Raw genomic sequence first — 21178 nt, forward strand, 5'->3', positions numbered from 1 at the left:
GAATCTATTGGCTTTGGGATCTATTTGGCTTTGGGAAGTATCTCTGCGCAAATTGTTGGTGGACACAATGCTTGGAAAGCAGTTTTCTACACCAAGGACCAAAGTTATCACAGCAGTGCTCCTTTAAAAAACCATGGGAACACGGAGAGGGCTCCCATGGGAGGCTCACCTGAAGATGCTCCACTCAGGCTCGATCCTCAGGATGGTGGGATCCTCTACATATTCATAGTGCAGCTCCTGGTGGATCTTGGCCTTGTCCACTCTCACAGACACCTTCACCTTCTCAAAGCCTTCATAGGAGGCCGTGGTGTTACAGACAATGTGCTTGGTGGACCTCCTGAGGGGAGGAGAAAGTAAATGTGAACCAGGTGCTACCAGCAGCAAAATGGTGTCAAAAAGAACCCAACTACTTATTCTTATGTCCTGTGATCTAAACCTATGCACTGAAGAGGTGAAACTCAGTGTGAACCATTTATGTTCCTGTAGCAGTGTCTGGGGAAGTGGCATTTCCTTTTCACTGGTTTAAATAAAACCACAAGAGCCCTCATCTCTTGGGTCTCAGAGTAAAATCTTAACCCTAAGGGCAGTCTCCAGAAGTATTTCCCTGTGATTAAATGTTTGATGGATGTTTCCTTCCTGCCGGCAGACATGTGCAGCAGCAGCTCATAAAAGGGGTGTTTGCACCTCAGCTTTGCAGTCTGGGATCATAAAGTTTACTTTGCATTAGGACTGTAAGCCTTGTTTAAGTGCAGTTTCCAGTGTGCCTGGGACCTTTGGAAGTGCTAATACAGTGGGAAGCATTTTATGATTACATTTAAAGAAGATTCTGCATAAACCTTTCCTTTTTGGCAGGACTCAAAACCAGCTCCAGGTCTGCATTCCTTTCAAAATGAGTCAAAAATCAAACATCCAACATCCTCAGTCTCCCCAGTCCTGTGATTTGTGATGCATCCCCATCTCATACCCCTAAAATGGAGGTGTAAGTCACCTTCACTGACTGCACCCTCAGATGCCCTCTAAATTCCCCTGAAAGACAGTGCTTAATCCCTCCTAAAATTCTTCAACTCCGCAGTGAGCATCTCCAAGCAGCTGTAGCTCCCACTTGGCATTTCAACTCACAAGCTGTGACTTCACCCTGATGAATTTTGGATGCTGGATCGCTCCACAGTCATGACAGGCAGCTAAAGAAGATCCCCAGTCAGGAGAGGGAAGGGCATTGCCCCAGGCCAGTGCTCCCAGGTCTCCTGTGAATGAGCCCTTCCTGTGCCAAGGACATATTTGGGAGAAATGTGCCAACTTCATCTTCAGCCCCCATCGCTACTGGCAACAAAATGTGTTGCCTTGGGTAGTTTTGAGCTGCGGGAGCGCCTGGGAATGGGATTCAGGCTCATTCTCACAGGGATCAGGGAACATCCAGCAGGTAACACTGACATTAAGCCTCTCTGAAGCACGATTGAACAGGAGCCAACCCAGAGCTAAAATGTTGCAAATCATCCATTTCTTAGCACTACGGGACTGTTCTGGGATAAAAGGGAGGTGGTTTAGTACTTCGAACTGATGTTGTCAGATTTTCTTTGTCACCTCTACTAAAGCGGGGACATGAAAATGAATCTTTTAAATGACGCACTCCCAGAGCAAGTAGCAGAGCGCAGGACCGTGGAGAATTGTACTGAAATTTGACAAGAGGCCACAGGAAAAAGCACATCAAATACCAGTCAAAACAATGAAATAAATCCTATTTTCTCTCCCCAAAACACACCCAGCAAGGCTGTGCATGGTGCAGAATGCACAAGTCCCGTTGCTGTGTAGACGTGGACGTGGGCAAAGGAGGCACTTGAGGGACAGGGTGTTGGGGCTGCAGGAGAAGTCTCTTGACTTCAATTGGCATTTAATCTTTCACACTCACACATGAGCAGCAGGAAGGGCTCATCTGTACCTGTAGAAGAGGCAGGGTTGTCGCCCAAAAGTCACGATGACGTTGCTGCCCGCGTTGAGGTTGTTGCCTGTGATTGTCACCTGCGTGCCACCTGACACTGGTCCTCGCTTCGGCTTCAGGTCAGAGAGGGTCAGAGTCTGTGGAGGCAAAAGGAGGTGTTGGAAACACAGCAGAGGAGCAGAGGGACCTTCCCTCCCCTGTTAGTGGTGGAGAGAGGGAGGCACCCCAAGGATTGATCAGGACTTCTGAAGTTGGCCATGTCTTCCAGCAGATAAAGGATTCTGGGGTGATACTGGTCCTGTCAGAGACCCTCTGCTCAAATGCCAAGTTCGGTGGGATGAATTCAGATCCAACCTCAGTCGGTTCTCACCCCTCCAAAATCAGTTCTGCCCTTGTACCCACTCAGAAATACTCTTACAAAGAGTTCCATGCCTGGAGCACCTGAGTCCCATCTCCACTGCTTGTTTGGCACAGCTCAGGGGTCTTTTTGCTGTCACACAACACCAGCTCTGCAGGATAACTCAGGCTTTGAACTGGTTTGATTGGATCTTAATGGGGAATCTCCAGCTCCAAACTGTGGAACTCACAAATGATGGTTTGGTCTTGAAAAGATCACTCAACTTCATTGAGTCTCAGAATGAGAGAATGATTAGGGTTGGAAGGGACCTTAAAGATCATCCAATCCCACCCCCAGCCATGGTCAGGGACACCTTCCACTCTCCCAGGTTGCTCCAAGCCCCATCCATCCTGGCCTTGGACGCTTCCAGGGATCCAGGGGCAGCCACAGATTCCCTGCCCCACAACCCTCACAGAGAAAAATTTCTTCCCAATATCCCATCTAACCCTGCCCCCTGGCTGTGGGAAGCCATTCCCCCTTGGATGGAGGAGAGCTCAGCAGAGCATCTGAGTTCATTCTTGCCTCTCCCACACAGGATCCCAGAACCAGTGAGTTTGGAAAAGACCTCCAAGATCATCAAATCCAAGTTGTGACCAATCCCCACCTTGACACCCAGAACAGAGCACATCCAGCTGTTCTTTGAACACATCTAGGGATGGGACTCCATCACCTCCTGGTGAAATTCCAATGTTCAACAACCCTTTCCATGAAGAAATTCCTCCTGATGTCCAACCTGAACCTGCCCTGGTGCAAAATGCCCACACATGACCCTAAATCTTTCTCTTCTTATCAGACTTGGATGTTGAGACAGCCTCGAACTGTCCTGCACTGACTCAACTTGATGGTGGTGCTCCTGTCAAGGTGTCCTCTGAAATCCCACAGCCACAAAAGCAGCACTGCCCAGCTGAACACCTTTTCCCTTTTCCTGCTGATTTTCTGAGCCTCTTTTCCAAGCCTGACACAGGGCTGTGTTAATATATCGAAAAGGTGCACAATTCCTTTAGAGGCCCCAAATCTAAAACTCTTTTTCTTACCCTGCTACCCTCCCTTCTTCCCCAAATCAAGATAAAATACTCGCACTCTGAAGGCACAGATCACCCTGTTACCACAATGCAGAGAGGAGACATCAATATTCAGGGAGAAATTTGGAGTTACAGTTTATTCTTTCATTTGCATTTTAATAGAAAAACTTTCCATTCAGTCCCAAGTGAAAAGCTACTATATGCATTTAAATGAAGATTATTTCTTTCCCCCTCTCTTTAAGAATGATGACACAAGTGCTTGAAGCTCTCAGCTCCTCTGAAAGAGCAGGTACATCACACAGTCACCTTATTGAGCTTTGGAGACCATTAATCCATGTTTATAAAACCACCTGACACACACCGCAGCTCCCACTCTCACACACACAGAGCCACCTCTGTTTCCGGCCCCTCTGGTTTAATCATTTTGAAAAACAGCAGCAAGATTTCCATTTTTCCATTTTGCTCCTATTCAAAATGCAGGTCTTGAAGGAAGGGCAGAACATGAACATCAGACTCACAGCTCTGTAGAAGGATCCATTGTCAGAGCTGGGCACTTTTTGTGTTTAAACCTGGCTGGTTTTCACCTAGTGGTTTGGAAGCTGGTTTTATACTCAGAATCATGGAATTTTTGAGGTTGGAAAAGACCCCTAAGATCAGCAAGTCCAAGCATTAACCCAGCATTTCCAAATTCACCACTAAAGCACATCTCTGAGGACCACATCTACGTGTTTCTTCAACACTTCCAGGGACAATGATTCCACCACTTCCATGGGCAGCCTGTGTCAGTGATTGACAACCTTTTCATCAAAGAATTTTCCCAATATCCAATATAAACCTGACACAACTTGAGGCCATTCCCTCTCTCCTGTCCCTGTTCCCTGGGAGCAGAGCCCGACCCCCCCGGCTGCCCCCTCCTGTCAGGGACTTGTGCAGAGCCACAAGGTCCCCCCGGAGCCTCCTTTGCTCCAGGCTGAGCCCCTTTCCCAGCTCCCTCAGCCTCTCCTGAGGCTCCAGACGCTTCCCCAGCTCCATTCCCTTCCTGGAGGAGCCCAAAACTGGATCCAGGACTTGAGGTGGGGCCTCAGCAGTGCCCAGCACAGTGGGATGGGCATTGCCCTTGTCCTGCTGGCCACACTATTCCTGATACAATCCAGTTGCCATCGGCCTCTTGCCCACCTGGACACATCTGGCCTCATGTTCAGCCACTGTTGACCATCACCCCCAGGTTCTTTTCCACTGGGCAGCTTTCCAGACCCTCTGCCCCAAGCCTGGAGTGTGATTTTCTGGGAATATTCTCTACCATTCTCTTTTAATGGGATAAAAAACACAGGAAGAGTATGGAAATGCAAAAGATGCACTTCGGTGCTACTCCTTGGCAACTCCCTTGTTGATGGACACCTCCACCAGTGCAAATTCCTGCTGACCGTGATGGCTGATGCTGGGGGGCGACCTCCCACCTGGGAGAAAATGGGTTGAGAATGGCCACCTTGCTGCCCAAACCTCACAACAGCACAGCAGTAGTATCTGATTCAAAAATCAGAGAGGAGCATTCGAGTTAAAGACCCAAAAGACCTTTGTCCCACCTCTGGGTGGGTTCCCTGCCCTCTCCTTGGGGCAGATAAAGCAGCCATGGCCTTTTGAGGATCCTCAGAGGCCACACCAGAAATGTTCCTTGGCAAAGCGCTGCTGTGTCTCGGGCCAATCTTACAAATGGGTTTGTGGCTCAGCTTTCAAAGTTGTGATCAACCATTAATTATTCACAGTGGCCTTCATAAATATTGCACAGCACATTCACAGCAAAACTCCAGACTATTCACCATTTCCTCACTGGTGCAAGGTGGTGGAAAATGCAAAGAGGGTCTTTTGGGTTGGTGATAGGATGGTGAGTGACAAGGGAAAGAGGACAGGAAATTTTCTGCATCTTTCTAGGATTTTACCTACTTTCCTCGTCTCCCAACCCTTTCTTTCCTCCAGTATCTCCTGCACACAGGTTTTCCACAGAGAAGCACCATCAGAGCTGGGTCTAAACTGACCCCACAGAGCTTGTCAAGACCTTGGTTCCCATTCGATTCCTCCTGGGAACATGGCAAGAGCAAGATGTGACTCAAACACAGCTTGTGCACCTGGGTTTCCTTTCTAGATATTCCACAGTAGCAGCAAGAGGGGAAAAAATGAAAGGGATGGGTGGGAAATGCTCTCCAAAGCAAAGATTTTAGGAGCAGACCCAGAAGAAATGTAGAGTAGCCCACAACACCTGCACTGAGACACAATATTTTCATCTAAAGCCAGAATAAAGGCAAACTTTCTTCAGCACCTGAACTGAGAAGTGAATGTAATATTTTTTTCATTGAAAGACTGGGGCAATAATCACGGCAAGAAAATGAATAACTGTAAAAAAATAAATTTCATTTAGATCATCATAAATTTCATTTCAGTTTAGTTTCCCTCTTGGCTTATTGCACTTTGTAATGCAATTTGCAGGTTTTGATCGCAGATGAGTTTAAAACAAATGAGCAGCTATTTGAATTGAAAAGTTCTGGTTAGAAAGGTGAGGAAGAAAGGTGGGTAGCATTTCTAAACTAAGCCACCTCTTTCTTAAAACACTGGGATGAAATACTCTGTTGAGTCCAAACCATTATCTCTTCCAATTCTTGCAGGACAGGGGAAGGCTGAACCTATTGGCCAACTTTGACCAAGTTTTCCTTCAAAACTCTTGAAAAGCAATTTTCCGGAAGATTTGCTATGAGTCAGGGAATGACATTTATGTCCCAGGTGATGCCCTTCCTTGGCTTTCAAACAGCTTCTTTCCCTTCAAGCTGCCACGCACTGCTGCAGGATGCCAAGGCACGTTGAGATTCCTGCAACAGCATCTCTGCCCTCCTGGCAGAAAAATCTGAGGAAGCCAAAAAAACACAGCTCCAACTGTGAAAGCACCGGACACGGGAGAGGGAATATGATAGGCAGGCTGGAGAGTGTCTGTATTTTTGAGGGGGTTTCTTGTCTAGCACAAAGATATCGAGGTATTCAGCAGAGAAAACCCTGTTGACTTCATGCTCGTGCCCTGGCAGCCGGGAAGGCGCCAAGCAGAGGGAAAAGCTGTCACAGATGGACACGGATGGTCAAAACCAGACAGTAATTCCAAGAGTAGCAAAGGTGACACGTTGAAGTGTAATGTCCTGGAAAGAGCCCTTCTGGCTGCCTGGTAGGGGCTTTCTCTCAAGGTGTTTCTCTGCCCCCGCCACCGCAACACCTGCGCGACATCGGAAAGCAGAGAACAGAGAAATTTCTGTAGCTCGAGGGGGGAATCCAAGACATTTGCATTCATTACAAGTTCCCTTCACCATAAAGAAATGCTCAGGCATGTGAATAATTTCAGAAGAGACCCATTCCCTTGTAGGAGTTGAGAGCTTTTGATGGGAACAAAGGGACCCTCTTATCTCAAACCTGCACAGATCTGCACAGATCAAGGCCAGACAATGCTTGCATGTCCCCAGCAAGGGGCCTTGGAGGAATAATCAGGTCTCTTGGACAAGGAACGTCATCAGAAAGGAGGAAAAAAGCTCAAGCCAAGTGTACAACGTGTTTGCACTTGAACTGAAGCTCAAGCTTGCAGGTGTCTTTCATTTCATCATGGAGTATCCAAAGCAGTTGCCCACCAGCACTGAGCCCCAGTCACATCCTACAGCTCACCAGTAGCCTGAGCTGGATCATCACAGTGCTCCTGGCATGGAGGGAATGAAGAAACACCTGGGGGAATCCAAGAGTGAGGAGAAAGAAACCAAATCAAGACCATCGCGCTCCTGTTGCTGAAGATCTCAGGGTAGTAATGAGTAGTGGCAACCCCCAAGTTTCTTCTGGAGGACACTGGTGGCTCCAGACATAGGGGTGCTGGCAGCAGGAGCATCACACCCAAAAAAAAAAGACACTAGGGAAGTTTTTCCCTTTTTTAGCTTTTTTTTCCTTTCCTGCACAGCACTTTTAACTATTAATGAGAATTTTCTGTACTAATTTGGATCATGGCCGCATAGAACTGTAACTGGACTAATAATCTGGACTATTATTAGGTTGTTAAAACTTTAATTAGACTGGCTATTTTTGCTTGGAACAAGATGTTGAAAGGAAATGGAATGAACAGTTTGGTGCACCCAGAATGGCAGTGAAGAGCTCGGAGGCTCAACGTGGTGAAGGACAATGGACAGAGGGAGCAAAGGGGACCAAAGCCAAGCAGAACATTTTTCAGGAGCTTACCATGAAGTAGTAGAGCTGTGAAGACCTGGCCATGAACTCTGGTTTGCACTCAGCCACGCAGATTTCCACGAATCCGGCGTGCTGGCTGGGCTTGGCCTCCCCCATCTCACACACGATCCTGAGGGGAGAACACCAACCATGAGCAGAGTTTGAGGGATGGTTTGGTGGTGCTGGTAACATGGAGTTGGAGCAAAGAGCCCACAGCGCCGGGGGATGGACTGTAGATTAACCCAGCCTCTTCTGTCCCATCCAGAACCCAAATTGTGGACTAAGTTATTCTTTAGAAAGTGGTGGCTTCTGGCTGGGACAGGTGCTGAGGTGGTGTAAATCCACTTAAATACACAGAGAAATGCTATGCTGAGGTCTGGCTCCATCCCTCTTAACTCCAGTCTGGCGTGGTGGAGGCAGCACTAAGGTTTAATGATCACTCCTGCACTTAGCGAGAGGCTTTTCAGGATTGCCACCCTCCAAACTGGAATTAAACACCTTGGGGTGACTCCTTGGTGAAAAACAGGATAACTTTAGGGCATTTGCCATGAGGATTACCTAAATATGCAATCCAAACAGAGTAATAAATGGATTATTAAATAAATGGATTATCCTGAGCTGTATGTGAGGAATGGCCTCTTCCGTTCCTCAGTTCCCAGGTCGGAATGGATCCCTTGGAAAGCCCTACAGGTAGCAATGTCATTAGGTGTGCTGTGGCCTTTGCTCTGCCACACACCCAACTTACTGCTCTGCTGGGATGTACCCTTCCACCAGTGGCTTGCACTCCACGCCAGCCACTTTGACGTGGGACGCGATATCCCGGAATTCCAGCCCCAGGTTCTCCCCACGGATGGTCACTTTGGTGCCTCCCTCACGAGGGCCCGTCACAGGGTTGATCTGGGGAAACAAGCCAAGAGAAAGGAGAACAATCAAACCAGGCACCAGAACCCTCTCAGGAGAAGGAACAGATGATTTTTTGGGATTACTAGAGACACTCATAAATGCTGAACAAGTGAGGGAACAAACCTACTTCAGATACTCAGAGAACGCAGAATTCTGCCCCAGACCTTATTTACTCTCTTCTAGCTACTTGTAAAACATCCAGAGATGAGTAGAAGATGTTTTCTAGGCAGGAGCAGGGATTTTTGGTGCTGCAGCTGAGCTCTGCACTTCGTAGACGTGAGCCATGGAAAGGCATGAGAGGGACACAGTGGAAAGAAATAGGAGAAAGAACAAGACAAGAGCATAAGGAGTTGAGCCAGTCACTTGAAATCCTAAATTCCTGGCCCAAAGCACATGGAGGCTTTGATCTCTTCTGGAGGCAGGTAATGGTCACACATCAGAAACTTGGCTAAAAGTGTCCACCTGGAATAAAACCAGCCAAGCCACAGCAGGAATAGGGTGTCAGCTTAGGTGTGGAGTAGGTGCATGGTGACTGAGATGGCAGCAGCAGCTGCTCTGTGCCAACATCTCTTCCTGAAAGAGCTCCAGTTTCCCTCAGGGGAGAGCTGGAGCCATTGGAAGGGCAGGCAGGGAGTAGGGACAGATTATTTGTGGAGCAGGAGGCCTCTGAGCCCCAGCAGGAGATGAGCAACCATCCTAACCAACCTGGGGGCTGCTGGAATGATGTTTGCATCCCAGCCTGGCCCTCTACCAGACCCTCGCAGGGTCTTGCTCCATCATCCTTGTTCAGAGCCAGGTGGGAATCAGCGTTGGAACTGTGTCCTGAGCATTGGAACAACACCGGAATCACGGGGCTGGCCCTTAATTATCTCCATGCTGCCCTTCCAAGTGCTCCCTGTGCCCACTTCACCACACAACTGCCTGCTTGAAGGGGGCTCAAACACTTCCCTCACAGGGCATTCCCTGCTGCCCTCTCAGGATGCCATGGCTGCCATCTGCCAGCGCTGGCACGGTTCCATCTGCACTGAGCAAAGGGGAATTCCCTGTGTCAGGTCTGTACCCACCGGCCCTTGGCTCTGCCAGGTGGGAATCTGGGGCTGGCAGCGATGCCCTGAAGTAGCAGTTGGGTTGGCAGGGGAAGGCGAGGCACTGGCGTGAGCAGAGCTGCTCCTGACAACTTCCCAGCACCGAGCCTGGCACCCAACCATCCTGGGGGCTGCTGGAATGACATTTGCATCCCAGCCTGGCCCTCTACCAGACCCTCACAGGGTCTTGCTCCATCACCCTTGTTCAGAGCCAGGTGGGAATCAGCATTGGAACTGTGTCCTGAGCATTGGAACAACACCGGAATCACGGGACTGGCCCAGGTTTGGTGTAATTCCCACCTGGCACCAGGGTTGGTGTAACTCCCACCCAAAAGGCAATTTTGAGAAGGCCCAAGTTTAATAAAAGGAAGGAGATCCAGGCACTGCTAGGGGATATTTAATTTAAGGATATTAATTTTTGGTGTTGGGAACCAACTCCTCAGTGAGCGTGACTTATGTCTGACTCTACAGGGAACCAGGAGGTATTTGTGGTGGTTTTCCAGGAAAAGAAGAAGGAAGAAGGAAGAAGGAACGAATGTTTGTGGTTATTTTCCAGGAAATGAAGAAGGTGTCCTAAAAAACTAGAATGAAAATGAAATTTCTATTCAAGAAGAAACTATCAGTTGGAGATTCAACATTGAAAACTCGAACTGTTTTCCAAAAATGGCATTTCTCAAATATTTTTATCCCAAATCATCAATAAATACCTATTCAAGCAAGGTTTCCTTTTTGAAACACTTATTTTGCCGGTGTCAGTTAATCCTTTCCTGATAAAACACCATACTAAATGATGCCAGAAGGCTGGAATAAATCCCCATACCAAGTGCAATCTAACATGTTCTCAAAAGGAAAAAAAGAAACATAAACTAAAATCCCCACATTTTATTTTTATTTCTGTGTACTAGACGCGCTTTGTAAGAGAACTGAGCTCCCAATGGAATATTTTGGTTCTGTTTTGTGGAATTAAATTTGTGATCAGATGGTTTTCACGTGCTGTTGGAAGGTAGGTGTCAGGAAAGGTAGGTCTGTGGTTAATTAGAGCTCACTCATAATTCAAAGAGCTCACTAACATGGGTACCACATCTCATAGCCAGCCAAAAGAGGATTTTTTTTTCCTCATATGACTGGTGGTTTTTACTCTAAATAAAAGGAGGTGTAGTGCTGAAAAGGAACACCTTGCTAGAAATGCCATTTCTTTCAGAACTAGGGGTGAGTTTGAGACCAAATTTTCACTGCAGAAGTCACAAAAAACCTCAGTGAAAATGTGATCCCCCTCCTTCCATATCTGTCTAAAGCACAAGATTTCAAAAAAAAATTCTTGCTGGGACTCAAAGAGCATCAAGAGGAAACTTCCCAGACTGAAGCCAGCACAGCACCACTGAATCCCTCCCTGGGCAATATTTAATTTGTAAAGGCCAGCATCAAAACCCACTCATTTCCTTAAAAATGAGGGCCTGGGATTCTCCCAGGAGCACATGGGAGATTTTTTAGCCCTATTTCATAGCTCTGTCATAGATTCAAACAAGAGGAAGGTGTTACCAGGCTGTTTTCACAGCAGGAGAGAAAGAGCCTGTTCCAATCACAGGTGAAAAACATGGAACAAAACCTGTCAGTTTTGGAGAGGAAAATCCAGGCAGGGAAACAAAAGCTATCAGGAAGCCTCATCTTCCTCTGGAAGAGCCAGAGCTGCATCCCAATTTCCACTCTCTGCTCATATCAGCTGCTGCTCCTCACTCCTGAAGGATGTTCTTGTGGCTCAGCAAATCTCTAAGTCCTTTAATTTCCCTGAGTGGTTCTGTAAATGCCAGAGTTGGTACAGAAATGGGGAGATCAGTGCTGGAGGGGCTGTGAGTGCCCCTACAAGTGCGAGTACACATGTTGTTCCTCCTCTTCCCTGCAGAGATCCAGCCCTGGCTCCTCTCCAGGCTCTGGATGCTCCCACCCCACAGCTCCAGACCTACCATTAGCTGCAATATATATCCAGTCACTTGAGATTACTTCCATGCTAATGGCTCAGAAAAAGGCCTTCCAAGAGCTACTTAGGATTGCAGCAGGCAGCTGGAATATTTCATGAGAGAGTGTTGCAATGATCTGTTTGAGCTTGGGGAGTTGTTGGAGGAAATGCCAGCAGAATTTGAAGCACAGCCCCTCTGGAGCTGTAGGGTGGAGAATGAGGGATTCGCTGTTCAAAAAGAGGCTGAAAATGCAGGGTTGGGGTCAAAGTATTCATAGAAATGTGGGTGGACCTTCAGAACCTCTGCATGGCCGGGTTCTCGTGTTTTGGATTTCTGCTCTAGTTGATCATCCATGAGCTTCCCCATACCAAATTCTATCAATGTTTTGCAAGGTCTGAGAATCTGAAAATATTTCAAAAAATGTTTCCCCCAGCTTCAAGTGATTTTCAAGGCCTCAAAGTTGAATTTTCAGGTGTAGCTGTCCTTTCTGGCTGGCGGGGTTTGGTTTCATAACTTCAGGTGGTTCAGGTGGGGTAAAAATTACCAGTCTCAGATAAACCCAAGTGAAGTAGAGATCTCCACCTTGGAAACACCAGAATAAGCCATAAACATCAGAATGAGCTGAACTGCAACAGTTCGACTGAGTGAGAGCTTTGAGAGCTGGTGAATGACAGGGAGATGAATCAAAATACAGTGAAAAGGATTATTTTCAGAAACATCTGGGAAAAACAGATTCAACCCAGCCCTTGCTCTCCCAAAATATTCAAGCATAGACATTGGTCTAGGGCTTGTAAATGACACTCACACTTTTTGAACCTTAATCAAATACAACTTAAAAAAAGCCTTCCTTGCTTTCTAGGAAAATAACCCACCTAATTATTCCTACTAAACCACCACTGTGGAGGTTGGATTTTCCTCTTTTGCATTTCCCCTTATCTTCCCTCTTCCGTTTCCCTCCTGACTTTTCCCGGTTGTAAATCAGGCCCTGGCCACATTGAAAGGCTGCTCGTGTTGAGTAAGACCTGGTGACTGAGGGATGCTCAAGGCAGGAGGCAGCTGAAAAGGACAGAGACGTCATTTTCAAGGCTCAGGTCCGTCTTGTTGCCTGTCCTGTGACCCTGAAAACGTGCCTGTCATTATGGCAAAGGTGTCCAAAGACAGCAGACAAAAATCCCTTTCGATTTCAGGCCTGACTTGCCTCCACTGCCTTCTCTCCCTTCCTCTGCTCCTTGTCTTTATGGTCTTCCTATCCTCTTGCTTCCTTTTTGAACCATTCCTCCAGCTCTTCCTTGGCCCTATCAACACAATCAATAGGAAACTTGCTGAAGAACATTATCCTGCAAGTCCTTCCCTCAGCCCTGCCCTCATTCTCTCTTTATCACTTAATTGGACAGTTCCAAACTTTTCCTAGCCCAGGCTTGCTCTTGCCTCCTCCTCGAGCCTTCCAAGGAGAAACCTGACAACTCTACAGGGCTTGCTTTGCTCTGGGAAGACTTTTTTCACCTCACAACATCAGCCTGGGTCAAGACAAACAAAAGGGCTCAATCTGATGGGGTCAGTGGAGGTTTTTTCTTCTGAACATGTCTTTTTCCATGTCATGCTGCCAGAAAACATAAATTACACCTTTTCTCTTCCTTGACCTATTGTCAGCAAAGCTCAAACCTCTCTGGGATCACACAACACCTCTTTCTCAGCCAGGCTGGCCAGAGAGGCTTCTCCAGGAGACATCCTTTGATTTACCTGCATACTGACCATTAGAGATGTCCTAGAGCATCTTGTCTCACCTTCAGCTGCTCCTCTAGAAGGCAAAAGTCTCCTCAAGGCTTGATGCCACATCTGCCAGCCCTTTTTGGGCTGGTCAGGTGCTCTGGGGTTGCTCAGGTTGCTCCAGAAATCTGTGTTTGGGGATTATGGTGGGAATTCTGACACCCTTGGATGTTAACCCAAGGTGACCCCTGGGTTGTAGACACATGATATTGTGTTCCTGCCTTTGAAGCCACCATGGCCTCATACCCCCAGAGTGCCTGAGGCTTTTCCTGACCCAGCAGAGCTCAGCCCTGACCTTCCGATCACCAACCCAACCCCAAATCAGGAAAACAAACCAAAGAAAAGGAACACCCCAGCTTCTTGCAGATCCATGACTTACATCCGTGATCTTGGGGTTGGTGCACTTGCCCTTGGTGCTGGACAGCTCCAGCCACTGGCTGTCCTGGGCTGGGCAGTGCTGCTTCAGCGTGCACTGGTTCTGTCCCTGGCACCAGCCACACTCGAAATCGGGGTCGGCTTTCAGGCAGAGTCCGCAGCTGTCCCGCATGGCCCCGCACTTGTACAGGTGAACTGCAGGGACAGCAAAAACACACACGGGCTCAGAGATGCAGACAGCACAGGAGAGTGGTGGGATGGCAGTGGGAGCAGGAGGAGAAGGTGTCTGGGCTGCTCATACCAGAAGCAGGATGGAAACTCTCCAGGGGGGTGAGTAATGGGGGGAAAAACATGAACATCCTTCTTGAAATAAAGTGCGTTTGTTAGTTCATTCGTCATGAAAAGTGTTTTTGGAAGCTGAGAGCAGAAGGGAGGATGCTGCTCTCAGTAGGGGGAGGGGCTACAAGCAGGAGGTTGGAGGAAATGCTGCTTGGGCAGTGATTTGGCCTCAGTCCCTTCCTTTTTCACGGAATGCCATAAGGTGTCACCAACAGCCAGCCTCAAGCTCAGCACTTCATCCTAAAAGAATTTTCTAGACCTGGTCAACCCACAGCTTAAACTTGGGTGTGAAACTGCCCAGAACTGTGTGTTAAGGTCACGCCAATCAGGTTTCCCACTTGACAGAAATCCCAAGAGATAACAGTAAATACATAATGGTTCATTATGAGGCTGATTCCAGGGATTCACAGCCCCTTCTTCTGCTCCAGAAATTCAGTCTGCTTCCCACTTCGAAGCACTGAGCTGATTCCACTCTAATACAGACAACAGTGATTAATGCTTAGCTCCATTTTGGGCTGTTAAGTGATTAGAAGCACTCAGAGCTTTTTCTAATAAAGCCTGAAAATATTGAAGTCCTCCTACAAAATGAGATCATGTTATTTATCCTTATTTTACAGATGTAGAAACTGAGGCCTGGCTTGCACAGGGGACTGATAGCAGAATTCTCCTCCCAGAAGATGAAGGTGACAGAATCGAGGCTCTCAGACTTTTTTTTCCCTGCATTTGTGGGTATGTTGGGAGATTTTCCCTCTCTGCTTCTGTTTTGCTGTGTCCATAGGTGACAGAAGTGGTTGTTATCATTATACACAATCCCAAAGCTCAAAGGCTTTGGATATATTTGTGTTGAAATGCTCTGTTCCTTCCTTCTGTTGCTCATACCTTCCCCCTAGAAGTCAACAAGTATTGGCCAATGCAAGAAAAAGTCAGAAATTCTTTATTTCTCCAGTCTGGGTGCAAGAAAAGTATCTAAAAGTACCCCAAAAAGTCTGCAAAACATCTGTCAAGCACAGAGTTTTCCAGACGTCATGGGATACATCCTTTTCCCTTATTTTCTGTTGGATTTCCTCAAATTTGCTGAGTTCTTCTGCTCGAGATGCTGCCACTGGGTATCTCTGTAGGTAATTCAGTAGGTTTGGGTCAGTTTAGCCTTCCAACCTCCCAGCCCAGCCCATGTGATGCTGGTTGTGAAAGCAGTGGCATCTTGGTCACCTCTGTATCCTCATGAGAGTGTGGCATTGCCTCCATGTGGTATCTCCATGGGCACATGCCTAAACTCTCCTCCTGACCAAAAACATGATGATAATATCCGAATTATTCATCCAGGCTAGCCACCAGCCAGTGTTGCTTCCCAGATTTTGCCTAGTCAATATTTGCAACATTTTGGCTTGGAATAACCCAAGAAGGACCTGTGCCAGAGATGATTCTTGAGTTCATCCTCTGGTCTGGTTTATGTTACTGGCACAAACAGTCCTAAAACATGACTATGAGCTTTATTTTAATCCTACATCACCAAGGATAGCTCAGTACTGCCCAAGAAAAGGATTTACACTCTTGGTGTGGACCATATTGTGTCAGGGCTTCTCATTTTATAATGGTAGCACAAAACTAAGCAGGACTGGGGCAAGTGCCCAAATTCTGACCTCCGAGCCACACCTTTAAAGGCTGTCACAACCCGTGGCACTATTTGGGCCCAGGAAATTTAATACTGTCCTTGGCACAGCGGGGAGAGCAGGAGAAGACTTCAGAGTAGAGGCAGGGTGGCCGTTTCAACGCAGGCTGTGCTGAATGTCAGGGCTGGGCAGGAATCTCCAGCCTGTTGTGTTTGCTGAGTGGATTTAACACTCAAAAGCCACAGTTCTGTGCTTTTGGTGCAGGAACTCTGTCATTCAGAGAGGGAGAAGGGCAGGATGGGGAGAAGAGTTGCCTTCTGTGTTGCTCTCCAGCTTCAAGGTGATGTTGGTGGGAACTTTATGCACCACCCCTCAGCATGAGCGTCGGTGTGGAATGGTGTGACAGCACTATGGGAGTACCTGATGGGGACAGATGGAGTGGGAGAAGATGTGGGAAGTGTCCAAGACAAGGTAAAGAGAGGGAGGGAGAAATTTCTGAGAGGGGGTGATGTGAGAAGAAGAGAATCTGCAGGTGTGAGCTGCAAATGCAGAGCAGCCAAGGGGAGGAGTGGCATGAGGGGAAGGTTCCAGGGTGGAAGGACAAGAAGGAAGAAGAAGAGGTGAATGGACCACCCATCTCCAGGAAAACCCAGCTTGCCTCAGGGTCATGGCTGGATGTGCAGCCCCCTCTGCGAGGGGCACATCAAACCTGTGCCAACAATGGTGGTTAAACACAGGTGGTTTTCAGACCTTTTTTATCATTATCATTTTATTTTGCTCAGAATTCTCCCACTGGCGAGCTGCAGCCTTTCTGCTTCCCTTCTGCCTTCCCCTGTTCATTACTAAATTGCCTCTGAGCAGAGAGCCCACTCTCCTGGCATGTTAACTTGAAGAGCATCACTGCAGGAGAAATAAAGAGGGGGAGAAAAAGCTGGAGAAGGAGGGGCACGAAAACCAGACACGAGAATGCGGGAAGAAGCGGGAGGCAGAGACGATGAAGGGAGAGGGAGAGCAACACAAGTGGGAGGGAGAGTCGCATTTCTCAGGTGGAATGAGAGAATTGGAGGGCTGGGGGGGAGGCACACAAAGCACTCAAAAATTGGTAATTTGCAGAGTGCAGAGAACAAGTGTGTGCCAGCCGGCACTGGGAGACGGTGGCGGCTTTGTTAAGTGTAGGGAGCGAGGGCCTGTTGCTAAGGTTACCGCTTCCAAGGACAAGTTGAAATAACTCTTTACCTTTGTTCTGTGCTGGGTTGTCAATGTTGAAATTCCCATTCCACACGACTGTCAGCTCCACTGGCAGGCTGTTAATCTCCATCCCTTCATACGAGTACTAGAAGTGGGAGAGGAAAAACAAAACAAAACAAAAAAAACCAAACCCAGACTTACAGAGTGCCTGGAGGTGGGGAGGGGATGGGGTGAGGCAAGAGGTGGTGCTGAACGTTGAGAGCAAGAGAAATGGAGCTGTCACTCACCTCCCTAATCAGCAGCACCTGCCAGAATGCCACAGGATGTTCCCAAAGCTGCGGATCTCAAACCGTGCCCCTCACAAAAGCCCATTAGGTGAACATTCATAGAATCCCAGAATGGGGGTGGAAGGCACCTTAAAGATCACCCATTTCCAACCTCCTGCTATGGGCAGGGACACCTTCCACTATCCCAGGCTGCTCCAAACCCCGTCCAACCTGGCCTTGGACACTTCCAGGGATCCAGGGGCATCCAGAGCTTCTCTGGGAAACCTGTGCCAGGGCCTCACTCACCCTCACAGCCAATAATTTCTTCCTAATATCTGATCTAAACCTTTCTTCAACTTAAAGCCATTCCCTCTTGTCCTATCACTCAGAAAAATATTCCATGATGTAAGTGTGTTTGCATGTGATGGGCCTTAAGTTGGAAAGCCACCTCCTAGGTATTGAGCACAGCTCTGAAAAGTATTTTGCCAAGCTGGGTGCACTTTTAAGGTGTAAATTACACATTCTGGGTCTTCCATCCAACTGTGCCTCTGCTGTATATTCCGTAGGTGCTGAGTGTGTACGTGAGGTTATCTACACGAGGGATGTTTTGAAGTACTCTTGGAAGATGAGCGAGGTCTCAAAATCAGGGAAACCCCTTGAAAAAGGGGAAAACTGAGCCACTGTGTAATTATAGACCTGTCAGCCTAACTTGGCTTCCCAGAAAGAAAGTACATCAAATTATTAAACAATCAATTTATAAGCACCTGCGAGATGATAAGGTGATAAAAATCAGCCAGCATGGATTTGTCAAGAACAAATTGTGTCAACCCAATCTAATTTCCTTTTTGACAGGCTTAATGACTTTGTGGATAAAGAGGAGGCAGCAGATGTGATTTATCCTGATTTCAGGAGAGTATTTGCTAGTATCCTACAGGAGATCTCCATAAACAAACCAGGGAAATATGACCTAAGAAAGGCCACCATAAGGTTTATGCAAAAACTATTAAAAAAAAAATCATCAGATAATTCTATGTCAGGCTTGGAGAGTGTTTCAAAAGGAATATTTTCCTGTGTCTGGCATTACTCAGAATTTTCACTACTGACTCGGATGATTTCATGACCCTGTTCTGGAGAGAGTGTAAGAACCTCCAACAGCAGGGTTAACAATGCAAAACAAACTTGACAAATTGTAGATCTGGGCCAAAATCAACCAAATTAAATTCAGTGCTGGCAAATGGGGAATATTTTTCAGTAGGAAGAATCAATGCAAACAACTCTGAAACTGGAGTGACTGGGCAGTGCTGCAGGAGAGGGTCTGGGGACTGCTGGAGATCATGAACAGACTGCAAATCAACAATGCCACATCGCTGCCAAAACCCAAACAATTCTCATTTGGGGATGGAGCAGATTAGGTTTGTTACATGTGTAAACCCCAGGAGGCAATCTCTTCCCTACTCAGAACCAGAAAGGCTTCAGCTGGAGCAAGGAGTATCCAGTTTCCAACAAATATGTCTTAAAAAGCTGCAAAAAACCTCTGAGAGAGTTGGACAGATTTAAACAAACGCTTCTCAGGGTCAGTCAAGGTACGCAGAGGTGACCCCGACAAAGGAAATGGAAGCTGCTCTCTGGAGGCCCTCTCCACGTGGTGCTGAGTGCTTTTTTTCACCTGGATTTTGATTTATCTCAAGCCAGTTCACCCAGGGTTCACCCCACTCCCTGTCAGGCCCCACTGCCCCCCTCCATCAGCAGCTTCCACCCAACACTTCGCCAAAAGGCAAAAAGCCTCACGGTGGGAGAGGAGATGGTTGATTCAAGGACAGAAGGGAACAAGAAAGAAGGGGAGAAACATTTCATGTCTGCTACTCATGCTGACCACAGTGCACATAAGGATTTACCCTCCTGAGAGCAGGAATCTCCCACTGCACTGGGATCTACAGCAGGACAAAATCCCACTTTGAAAGGAAAGTATTTTCCCCACTACAAGGTCAAATATAACTCAGCAAGCTGGTTCGGTTGGGCCAAAAAAAGACACTAAAGAGTCCTTCATCCCTTAAAGTCCCGTTGTGGTTATCCACAGAGATGCCAAAGCTCTGAGCTTTACAGGTAGGTGTCCTGTGTCCATTAATTGCTGTATAATTGCACAGTGAATGGTAGCTGGTGATTTCTGTCCATTGCAGCTGAGTGGGAGCCGCTTGCACGGTAATTGCTCTTTGCACAGGCTAAACCCAATTAGCCATTAATCTGCAAAACGCTGTGATTATGATCCAGTTGTAGGGTATTTATGGGTATTTGTGGTTTCCATGGAAGTAAAGAGCAGCCCAGGTGAGCCAGGTCCTTTGCATTAGAGCAGTACCCACCAGGCTCATTCAGGATGTGCATTTTTGTGACACTTTTGGGTGTCACTGCCAGCAAGATTCAAGGTGATGCAGAGCCCTTTGAACTCACACCACTGGCTGCTCCCAGCTCTTTGGGAGATGGGGAAAACAGGAGTGGGAAGGAGAGTACCTGAAAAGTGGTGAATAATTAAACTTCTGCCACTCAGGAACACCTGCTTTGCACAGCATTTTGAAAATGCTGATTGGGAATGGAAAATGGGGTATATACGGAATAACTGGTCATCCTAAAGTCAGAAGATGAGTCTTAGAAAGAACTCTGCCTCACCAGAGCCTCATGTGTGTTTTGGGATTTAGCTGGAAGTACAGCCTAGGCAGGGCTGCCAAGGGACAGGCAGCTGGAATCTCCTGGAGTCTTTCTTCCCATGGAAGATCCGAGAGCCAGCAGCAGGGGCTCAGCTGGGATTTTAGATCTTATCTGTCTGCAGCACCAGGGGCAAACACATATTAGACTTTTTAACTCAGCAGGCTTGTTCCAGAACTGGAAAGGGATTTGAGGGGATAAATCCCATGGAAGAGCTCCAAGGATGAAGCCAGCTGGGATGATGATTTCTCACTGCCCACACCCGACCCCATCCAATGTTTCGTGGGCTGCATGGCACCGAAACGGAGCAATTTGCAAAGGAACAGCGAGGAAATGCTCCGTCCTCCTCAGACCACAGGAGCTGCTCGCTCATTGTGACCCCTCTTCAAAGCCCATTGAACTCAACAGGAGCCTTTGAAAAGGACTCGCTCAGCCATGACAATAAGATGGAAATGTGTTTCAGGGGAGAAAAAAGGGCTGGAGCATCGATCTCCAGGAGAGCAGAGCTTCCCAGACACTCCTGAGAAGTGTTCATACCACCAGGGTTTGTCTCTCCACCTTTCCTTGCACAATTACCTCCAACACAGGCAAAACATCCCAGAAGATGTAAATCCCACCCCTAAGTCTGACCAATCTGGATTCTAATCACAAGAATCTAATCAAAGCAGAATATTATGGGCAATCTGGGGACCCAGATGAGAAGGAAAGGCTGTGCTGCCTGGAACACAGACTGGCTCTCCTCAGGAAATGCCAAAAAGCTGCTAGAAGGACCTGTTGTAATTCACAGGAGCAATGTTTGGAACTCCCAAGTATCCTTTTTTTGCCTCTTAAACTCTCCAGTAGTATCAGACACTCCTGCAGTTTGTGCAAATCCATATCCATGCCTGACCACTTGCAGCATCCTGCTCTTTGGTGATTTGGCTTGAGCACACTTAGAATGATAAATCCAGAGTGGTTTAATGGTATCTCCCCTTTGTACCTCAAACATGTCCAATAGTGGGGAAACTTCTACAGAATTTTACCAGAATTTTAGTGTTGGTCTGTTTTCCCCAACACCATTTTGTGATTAGAGCTCAGATCTGGGGATTGATTCCTGTATCTGGCTCTCCCACCAAATTCCTTTCTTGATCCTGTGCAAATCATTTAATCTTTCTTTGCATCAATTTTCCAGCCATAAAAAAAGGCAGAAAACTTCTTGCTCGCAGTCATTCTCTCTCCCTGGATTCTTTGCTTCCCGGAGCTGGAACTGAATTTTTTTGTCTGGGTACCACCCAGGCCAACAGAGTCCATGTGATTATTGGAGTTTCTCTTTCATTTAAATGTAGATAAATAATAATTAGGGAAGTGGATGCCCAAGGATGACATTCCTGGTGGGAGTTTTGGAACTAGATGATCTTTAAGT

General features: G+C 47.3%; 1 protein-coding gene across 3 annotated transcripts in view; it reads right to left on the reverse strand.

Moving 5' to 3' along the window:
• Positions 1–21178, reverse strand: part of PLXNA4 (plexin A4) — a 430780-nt gene that overhangs the window by 67659 nt on the left and 341943 nt on the right. For all 3 annotated transcript variants that reach the window (XM_048300844.1, XM_048300841.1, XM_048300842.1), the window contains exons 11-16: positions 16862–16958; positions 13681–13871; positions 8337–8488; positions 7604–7721; positions 1937–2073; positions 170–337 (exon numbers count right to left, since the gene is read on the reverse strand). In XM_048300844.1, the coding sequence (XP_048156801.1) occupies positions 170–337; positions 1937–2073; positions 7604–7721; positions 8337–8488; positions 13681–13871; positions 16862–16958 (863 nt within the window). The remainder of the gene's footprint in view (positions 1–169; positions 338–1936; positions 2074–7603; positions 7722–8336; positions 8489–13680; positions 13872–16861; positions 16959–21178) is intronic.

The sequence above is a fragment of the Corvus hawaiiensis genome, chromosome 4 (genome assembly GCF_020740725.1).
Source record: "Corvus hawaiiensis isolate bCorHaw1 chromosome 4, bCorHaw1.pri.cur, whole genome shotgun sequence".
Taxonomy (NCBI): Eukaryota; Metazoa; Chordata; class Aves; order Passeriformes; family Corvidae; genus Corvus; species Corvus hawaiiensis.